Source organism: Citrus sinensis, chromosome 5 (assembly GCF_022201045.2).
Source record: "Citrus sinensis cultivar Valencia sweet orange chromosome 5, DVS_A1.0, whole genome shotgun sequence".
Taxonomy (NCBI): Eukaryota; Viridiplantae; Streptophyta; class Magnoliopsida; order Sapindales; family Rutaceae; genus Citrus; species Citrus sinensis.
In genome coordinates, this window is record NC_068560.1 from 1,145,978 (window position 1) to 1,155,643 (window position 9,666).

Sequence of the window (9,666 nt, forward strand, 5' to 3'; positions counted from 1 at the left end):
ATTATGAAACAAAGGTTACTAATATATCATAAATATAATTTTTAAATAATAATTTTAATAAAATTATTAAAGATATGATAAATTGTCAATATAACTTTTATAAGATATAGCAGTTAGTGTTTAATAAATATTTTAGTGTTGCCCAATTTCAATATCAAGTAGGGTCTTGGTTTAGTCCAAAATTACCCAGAATGTTGAAAAAAAACTAAACTTTAATTCTTAGAATACCCGCTGATTTACGTTAGATTTTATTGATTTAATAAAAGCTCAAAACTCGTCTGAAACTAGAATTTAATATTTTTCAACTCCAATGCAAATGCTCAAAACTCGCTTGGAGTTTGAATAAGTGCTTTCAAACTAGTTATTTATTCATTATCCGTTTAAAAGAAGTGATGCAGGGTGCTAGAGTGGAAAGATTACAAGGAGTTATTTCTTTTGAAGAGTGATAATTTTAAACGTTTTGTGAAAGAAATGAGAATCGAATTTGAGTTTAATGTTGATATGATTTTTGTGTTGATCTTTTAAAAAAATTGTAATTACTAATTATTGGACGAAAATATTTAACTAAATAAATTTTAACCATGATATATGCATGGTCGAAAATTATATATCAAAATCATAAATACAACTAAGATCAGCTCGATCTTAGACCTAAATTCTCGAGAATCTATAATATCACGTTGTCCACGATATTACATATTACTTTTGTGTTTGGATTCTTATTTTTTGATGACATGAGACTATTGCTCAAATTACAACTCATATTACATGAGAATATAACTGATATGTACAATCATATATATATATATATATATATATATATATATATATATTGAGACCTGTTGACATTAATGTTGATATGACACCGCAGATTTTTTAATCTCTCTCAAATATTCGAGGGACGTCAACTCATAGCTTGGGAGAAAGACTGCCTTCACTCAAGCTCTGAAACTACAAGAAAGGACATTTAAATTAAACCCCTGCAATGCGTCTGCAGAGGCTCGAACCACTTCCCTCACATTTGTGAAGGAGTGGCTCTAGCCACTTGGGCAGCCCAAGTGGTTCCTTATGTGATTCAAGTGTACAACATATGTTCGATTTTTGGGAGGCACGTTGATGTTTTCACATCTGGTGGATGAATTGTGCGATAATTCATGTGACCTGAAAACATCTCGTTTTATAATTTCTCTTCCAAATGATGAATTTATATTGATAGTATATTAATTGAATGCAAATTATCTATCTCAAATTAAAAAAAAAATACATTAGTATTTATAATAAAAAATTCTCAAATACAGACATTTACATTGTAAAATAGATTATCCATATAAAAAAATTGAGATACAAATTTATACCCTAATATTATGTGACAACCGTATAAATTTATACACATAAATAAGAGATAAAAAAATTACAAAATTAACTATCACATAACATTATCAGACTATTATAATCCAAATTTGTAATGCCTATCGTTCTTCTTCGGAGACCCTTAATTTTGATGACGAATTGGGTTGGGGCCCTCATTAAGAACGACTCAAACTATGTCTTTACCTATGATTTAGAAAACGATAAGGATCTCAATGTTATTATACCGTTAATATATAACTCATTTCATCTTCAAGCTAAGGGGAACGTCGTCGTGTTAAAAACCTTCGAAATTGAAAATCTCTGTTTCAAGCTAGTGAACAGAACACCCGCTCTCTCTTCCCTCCCGGAAAATCGAAAGCTTTCCAGGAAACCAGACAGAACGTAACTGTTTCGACAAACATGGAAGAATCAGAATCGAATCGTGTAGCAGAGGAAGTTAACGAGGCAAAAATGAGCAGAAAGGAGAAGAAGAAGATGGCGAAGAAGAAGAGGAGGAAAGAGAAGAGGAAAGAAATGGCGGCGAAGGAGAGAGAAGAAGAGGAAGCGAGGTCGAAGGATCCGGAGGAGCGGAGGAAGTTCGAGATGATGATTAAAGAAGAGGAGGAAAAGGGAGAGAGAGCGTTGAAGGAGTTTGAGGAGAGAGAGAGGCTTTGGATTCAAGAGATGGAGTTGAAGAAGAAGAAAGTAGAAGAAGAAGAAGAGGAGAGAAGGAAAGTTATGGAAGATAGAGAAAAAGAAGAGGCAGCCATGAAACAATTTCAGGTTTGTTTTATTTTGTTTATTAAAAAGAATTTTGCAGTTTTTGTTTGGGCGGGTGTGTGTGTTTGGTTGCTGGGAAAGTTTGAGGAAATATGAAATTTAATAGAATTTGTGGCCACTAGAATTGATTTTTACGGTGTTATTTTTGTTGTAAAAATGGAAATTAAGTATTTTTGTGAGACTTGTTACCGTTGTGAATTTTTGTTAGGCTCTTTGAAAATGTTGGAATGGGAGAGAATGCAATTCTAGGTTTAATTATCGATGGGTATTCAATATCTTGCAGGTTGAAAAGGAGAATGAATGTGATGAGGATGATGATTGGGAATATGTTGAAGAAGGGCCTGCAGAAATTATATGGCAAGGAAATGAGATTATTATCAGGAAGAAAAAGGTCAGAGTTCCGAAGAAGGATGCGAACCCACTGAGTAAAAAAGAGGTAATTTTGACTCTATTGACAGCTATGTTAGGCTTGTTTCTACTTTACTTCAGGATGCCCATTCTCTTCGGTTACGGCAAAAATTAAACTTTCTACATAATTACTTCCTTTACAGGATGTTGATAGGCCTACGTCAAATCCTCTTCCCCCACAATCAGAAGCCTTTGCTGATCACCAGAATGCACAACAGGCGTTGGAGACTGTTGCTCAACAAGTGCCCAATTTTGGAACTGAACAGACATGCCTTTTCTTTCAATCTGTCTATCTGAAATTTTCAATTTGCAATTACTGTATTATATTTCATTTCTATTATATTTGCCTGTTTATCATGGTCAATCATGTTTTTATTATATATGGCAGGATAAAGCGCATTGTCCTTTCCATTTGAAGACTGGAGCTTGTCGGTTTGGTCAGAGATGCAGCAGAGTTCATTTTTACCCTGATAAATCGTGCACTCTGCTCATCAAGAATATGTATAATGGTCCCGGCCTTGCTTGGGAGCAAGATGAGGGGCTCGAGGTCTGTAATTGCTGATTCTTGTATCCTGATAAGGACTCTTCCAAACTTCTATACTTTTGTGCAATTTGTTGGATCATTTTATATACGCATTGTCCTTGCTATTCAGAAAAATATTTTTCCAGTTGATATACTGTAATGTGTTTATAACTATTCTAGATAGTATCACTGGTGAGTTCTTTTGGGTTCACATTTTATTTCTTTTCTTTGACTATGTGAAATCAGAGATTTATGTTTTCATAACGATGGAGATTCATGGTGTTGGCCTTGATTGGGTAAGAGTGAAGGCTATGAGCTATTCTGTATCCTACATGCTGCAAATGAGTTTGGCTATTATGAAATTTCTTGTTTATATGTTTGGCTTATTTCTCTTTCTTTGTTTCGTTCTTTCTTTCTCTCTCTCACTAGTCACATAACTGTACAACTCTGTTTGAGTTAAAAATTTCTCCTTAACAACTAGTAGTTTCTTGTGGAATATATTATATATCGTCGATTGTCAGAGCTGGTCATCTAACAATGGTCATTACTTTGGAAGGTTTGGGATTGTTTGCCACAACACCTATTTACTGACACATGCTGTTGGTGCTCTTCATTTACTTTAGAATGTGTCGGGGGAGACAGAAAGCTGGAAAAAAAGAAGTTGCTTTGATTGATGCAAATTAAATTAGTTGAACACATGATAGGTTTCATTTCAGTTTATTATACAGATGAGAAAATATTAGCCATTAGGTGAGGATTAAATTGTAGGTTATATATATCTTGTCCCCTAGTTGTGTATTTTGAATAGTGTTAACCATGTAAATGGAGATCATGGTTCATAGTTGTCTCCGTGTTAATCCACTACCCTTTGACCATTATCTGGAAGAACAAAATGCAAATTGAGAAACTAATCAAATTGATAACTATCATAGTGAAGTTTCAAGTTATATGCTAGAGTATTTTTATAAGTTGTTTCACCTCCTGATAAATATCATTTTGTTTTTCCAATGTCAAAATAAAGCATTCTTGACAGACTATACTTTCATACTTTTCTTTTGATTTTATGCTTCTGATGTTAATATACGCAAAAAATTTTCTTGGTTGGTTTGCCTCCTTTCTTTTCAGTATACAGATGAAGAAGTTGAACGCTCTTATGAAGAATTTTATGAGGATGTTCATACGGAGTTCCTGAAGTTTGGTGAAATTGTCAATTTCAAGGTTGTTAACTGTTTTCTGTAAATGTACTTGCTGTCTTGGTGTTTCTCAAGTTTCTTTATTTCTATTACCCTTTTCTTTGGTTTTTCAAATATCGCAATTTTGAGATTAACAAATATGATGAATATGAAGAAAACTAGCTGTTACCATTTTCTTTGACAATAATGACAGAGCCACAAACATTTTTTTACAGCTTAGTGTGTACCAACTGAAATCTCGTTCTTTTATATCTGCTGTTGGGTGCTGGATTTTTTCCTTAAAAGTATTTATTCATGTGTAGATTGTAGAAGTAGGAGTACCGGTAAAGCGTAAATAAATTTTTTAACCCATACCATTCGAACATGAATAATCAGCTAAAAAATTAAATTATTTGAAGACTGTTCAGCCAATTAAGCCCCTATGGCTCAGTCCTTCTCTTTCTTCTGCTACGGATCCCTCTCGAAAGAGCAGGGTCGGATTTTGATTTGTGTAGTTTTTAGCAGTAGTTATTGCACCATATTATAAAGTGTGTTCTGCAAATTGAAATGGAAGCTTAAAAAAGACGAGGTGGAAGGCACGTACCTTGAAGGTTGTTATTACCAAGATTTAGATGCAAGAGCTTACTCAAATTCCCAATCTTGGTAGGAATTTTCCCACCAACAATATTGAACCTCATCTCCAACGTCTCCAGCTTTGATAAGTTGTAGAGAGAATCCGGGAAGGGACCTCTGAAGCTGTTATTACGAAGACTCAACATTCGCAGTTTCGGTAAGCTGCCAATCCAGGATGGAAGGACTCCACTCAATTGGTTGAAATTGAAATCAATGAATTTGAGCCTTCGTAATTGCCTCAATTCATTAGGCAGATGGCCATGAAAATTGTTACCACTAAAATTAAGAGACACTAGAAATGAAATATTTCCCAAGTGTGCCGAAATGGGGCCTTCGAGACTAGAATCTGAAAGATCCAATTTTGTGACTCTATGATGACGACTGTCACAAGAAATGCCAACCCAACTGCATACTGGATGAGAAACTGACCAATTATGCGCCAGGACACCTCGAGGATCAATTACTTGCTCTTTGAATGCAAGAAGAGCATGTTGATCCGTCGTTATGTTTTTAACACTACTCGTAGGCAAAGCTAAGCTAGACACGATGAAATAGGGTAAGACCAACATTATTGGTGCAAAATATAATAAGCTCATATCGATCTTCATGTATAGATTTAGACAACTTTTAGTGCTAAGCGAGTAATAGCAATATAGCATACTGCGCATACAGATACTTATATAGGTAGAGCAAAAAGAAAATTATACGGTGTTCCCATGTTGCGTGATCTACAAGCTATTGAATCAGACTTTACGGGAAGATCGTTGATTGGCCTTCTGGAAAAACTAAGCTAGTATGAAACAATGACAATGTTTTCCCAATTGTTATTTTCTCTCTGGGGAAAATATTGGGTGGGTTTAGAGCGTCAATTGCTCCGTTTCCATGTGAACATGCTAGAGCTGTTAATTTTTTTTTTCCTTAGTGATGAGGACTTTTTTAACGACGGCATATATGGTAAACAAAGTCGTTATAAAATTATTCCATAAGATTTTTAAGTTAGATCTTTTCTTTCAACAAAAACTTTTAAATTAGTCGCATTTAATTATATGTATTATTTAGATGTACCATTCCAATTTATTGTTTTCAATACTAGTCATGAAAAATATAAAATATTAATATGTAAATTTTATATGAACCATACTCTTTAAAAATATCTCATCAACTTGTAATAAATGATTTGTAAACTGAATCACAAAGTTGTTAATGCTGTCCATAAATAGATAGTTTTCAATTGTTAGTTATTTTTATATAATGGTAGATAGTATATGGTGAATGATATAATATAAAATAGTAAAATAGCATGAAATTTGTTACACACAATGAAAATTAGATAAATTTTAAATTATTATTGAGATTTGAGAAAAACGATTGATTGTCATTGTTTTTGTTAATCAATACAAGGATTGATTGTCAATCAACATAAAAATGGCTTTAGTCTTTGTCAATCAATCATATTCCCAGATACCATATCAATTGTATCATTTCCATTTTTTTCATTCATTAATTATATATTTTTTATTTTTGAAAGAATTCATTCATTTTAGCTATTGACCATTTGTGCTTATTAAAATGAATTTCATTAGTTTATGTTCTTCGTCAATCGTAAGATAAAAGCATTATATATGAAGATTATTTTGTTTAACTTTTCACTATACATATAATTTATCAAAACCAACAGTAATGCATTACGAAATTTATATCAATCAAGCAATGTAATTATAATTTAGTGAAGCTTGAATGAATGAGGGAATTAACGACTAAAAAAACGAGTATATGATCATCAAAGAGGGACATAATAAATAAATCTTACCTTTTAAAACATTGGTATTTCATTTAAAATTTAGCAGTACTTAGGGGCTGTTTTTTTTATTTAATAACTTAATTGACTTAATTTCAATTGGTTAAGTCATTAAGTCCCTTTTTTTTCAACTTAATGAAAAATTTTGGTCTTTAAGTCATTAAGTTATCTAGCCAATTTTTTTTTTTACCTTTTTACTTAATCTAAAATGTCTAAATGATATCATTAGAAGATATTCTCCAAAATATCCCTATCTAATCAATTAATTTTCATCCTTAACTAAATAAATTTTAATAATTAGCATTATTACTCATTTGTATAACTTGTGATAATATAGTGGTAGAATATTATTATTTTTATCTTTTTATTTTCTTCAAATTAACATTATTTATCTTAATAATTTTTTTATAAATATTTTTCATATAAAAATGTCATGAACTATAATAAAATTGATTAACATATACTAATTTAGAATATAAATGGTTGTATTTAATTAACTATGATTTATATTATGATAATATATTATTTTATTTAAGTTCTTTGAGATGTTTATTATTTATTTAACATTTATAATTTGTAAGGGTATAAATATAAAAATATTAGTTTTTAGATTTTAAAATTAAAAAAAAACAACTTGATATTTGTTTTTAGCAATTCAGACAAAAAAAAAAACAAACATATCATTCAGATTCAGATATTCAGTTCTATTCTGAATTTAAACTAATTCAAGTATATTCAGAGTTCAAATAAAAAAAACAAACGCCATCTTAATTTGAATTTACTTACGTATACAACCATTCGGGATCTCATTTTTGTTGATCACAATTCGGGGATGACTTTCATGTCCCTGGACAAATTATTTCTAGACCAAACATTAATTCTTGGGAAATATGACTAGAATGGATGGGGACATAACTGAAGAGGACTCCAAGGACCTTAACTTACTAGAAAGTAGAAACCATTCATTTCAATTTTCAATTTTCAATTTTCTTCACGTCCTTGCAAAATTCCTACAGTAAGAGAGAGTGTTAAACCAGTCACCAATGAACCATACTCTAATTCTGTGTCAGAATTGAGGTGATACAACTTTTAAGTTGTAGCTGTTATAGAAATTACTAAATCTTTTAGGTTATTTTTGAAAATAAATCAAAATTATTTATTTTTGAATTCATGTTACTATCAAAGATTTTTTCTTAATAAAATTAACCGTAAAACCGCATGGGATAACTCTATGTGAATACTTTTTAGTGAATTTATTTAAGGGTTTCAGATTTCAGCAAACTCTATTAGCTGCAGTTCGTCTTGTACGAATAACTTTCTTTTTAAAGTATGGAATAATCTACTTAAAGTATTATTTGCATGAATTACGTTCATGCGAACAATACTTATAAAAAATTATTTGCATGAATTTTACCACATATGAAAATAATACTTGAATATATGTGGTATACATATATTCAATCTCTAAAAATCCTGGGTAGCTCTTGTACTTGACTAGAGGAGTATATTTTTGATATTAACATTGTGCGCTCATCTACTCACGACTCAATCTCCGCATAATGTTGCAAATCAACTATATTTGCAATCTCCTGATTAAGGCCATTCAGGAATCATGCCATAATAGCTTCTTTATCTTCCTCCACATTTACTCTAATAATGACAATCTCCATTTCTTTGTAATAATCCTCTGTACTTCAGCTAACTTGTGCAAGACTTTGTAATTTTTGGTACAAATCTGGATAGTAGTGGTTAGGTACAGAACGCCTTCTCATCAACGATTCATTTTATCTTATGTCTCAATTGGACGTTTCCTATTCTGTCTCCTGTATATAACAAGCATATCCTACCAAGTAATAGCATAGTCAGAAAACTCAATCACGATCAATTTTACTTTTTTTTACATCTGAAAAATTATGGCAATCAAATATGAATTCCATTTTCTTCTCACATTCAATGTATGCTTCCAAGTCATATTTACCTTGAAAAGATGAAATCTCATCTTTATGTCACTTAATCTATGATCCCTATTCCTAGCTCTGCTACCCCGTCCATCTCTCCTATAGCTACCCTCTGAGTGCTCCCCTTCATCATACTCATCCTTATAATAGTCATTGATCTCTCCTCTAGCTAGAGCTCTATCCCTCCTACGTGCTTGAGGAACGGGTTGTGATTACCCCACACGTGTTCTCTACTTGATCCAAACGCTTGCGTATATGCTCTAATTTAGCCCTCATCATCCTTCTCATATGTCCCATCAATGCTTAAATTTCCAAAATCTGAGTAGTTGCGAATTGATCCTCTTTTTTTTTTTACATGGTTCAGGGTTGTGAGACATGGCTAACGTCTGCAAAAGAAAGTTAGAAATAATATAGAAAGGACCTCACCTCACTTCCTTACGTGTTTCACTCAAGAAAATGATTCACTCAATTTCACTCGTGTTTCACTCAAATTTATTGGCTTTTACCCTCTAATATGCTCACACTCTCTTGCCTTTTTCCACTCGTAGTAATTCTTACTCGATTCTTATCAAATTAATCAAACTAATATCAAGATTCTAATAGCAATTCACAATGATTATACTAAGGAGACTCGAATTTCAAGAGCAAGAATGCAATGTGTACGAAAGGTCGGGTTTCGATTTCGGGCAAAAATTTTCACCATGTGTAAAACTAATTTTGGACTCTACAAGACACTAATAAATGAAAAATGAACAAATGATTTAAGCCGGACGTTGGGGATTTTTTTTTTTTTTAGTAAAAAGAATAGGTGAAATTTGCGGATTTAAGAATAATTAAACCACAAAGATGCAAATTGATGAAAAAGAAACCCTAAAAATATTGTTCATGCAATACTGTTCACATGGCACTGTTCATGACTCTTTTTTTATTTTCTTAATACTAGAACAAGAATGAAAAATCTCAAATAAGAATTTAAAACAAAAAAGAAAGATGAATATGATCTTAGTGCCTAAGCTCTAATACTAAATTATACGAACCTCGTCA

At 31.9% G+C, this 9,666-nt stretch overlaps 2 protein-coding genes across 8 annotated transcripts in view; one reads left to right on the forward strand and one right to left on the reverse strand.

Moving 5' to 3' along the window:
• LOC102612556 (receptor kinase-like protein Xa21) overlaps window positions 1-9,666 on the reverse strand; it is a 41,828-nt gene that overhangs the window by 6,755 nt on the left and 25,407 nt on the right. The window lies entirely within an intron of this gene.
• Window positions 1,627-9,666, forward strand: part of LOC102610763 (zinc finger CCCH domain-containing protein 5) — a 61,238-nt gene continuing 53,198 nt past the window's right edge. For 3 of the 7 annotated variants that reach the window (XM_052442172.1, XM_052442176.1, XM_052442178.1), the window contains exons 1-5: window positions 1,627-2,133; window positions 2,414-2,566; window positions 2,682-2,825; window positions 2,927-3,085; window positions 4,187-4,279. In XM_052442172.1, the coding sequence (XP_052298132.1) occupies window positions 1,771-2,133; window positions 2,414-2,566; window positions 2,682-2,825; window positions 2,927-3,085; window positions 4,187-4,279 (912 nt within the window). In that variant the 5' untranslated portion in view covers window positions 1,627-1,770. The remainder of the gene's footprint in view (window positions 2,134-2,413; window positions 2,567-2,681; window positions 2,826-2,926; window positions 3,086-4,186; window positions 4,280-9,666) is intronic. The other 4 variants (XM_052442171.1, XM_052442175.1, XM_052442174.1 and 1 more) reach the window with 4 other exon arrangements.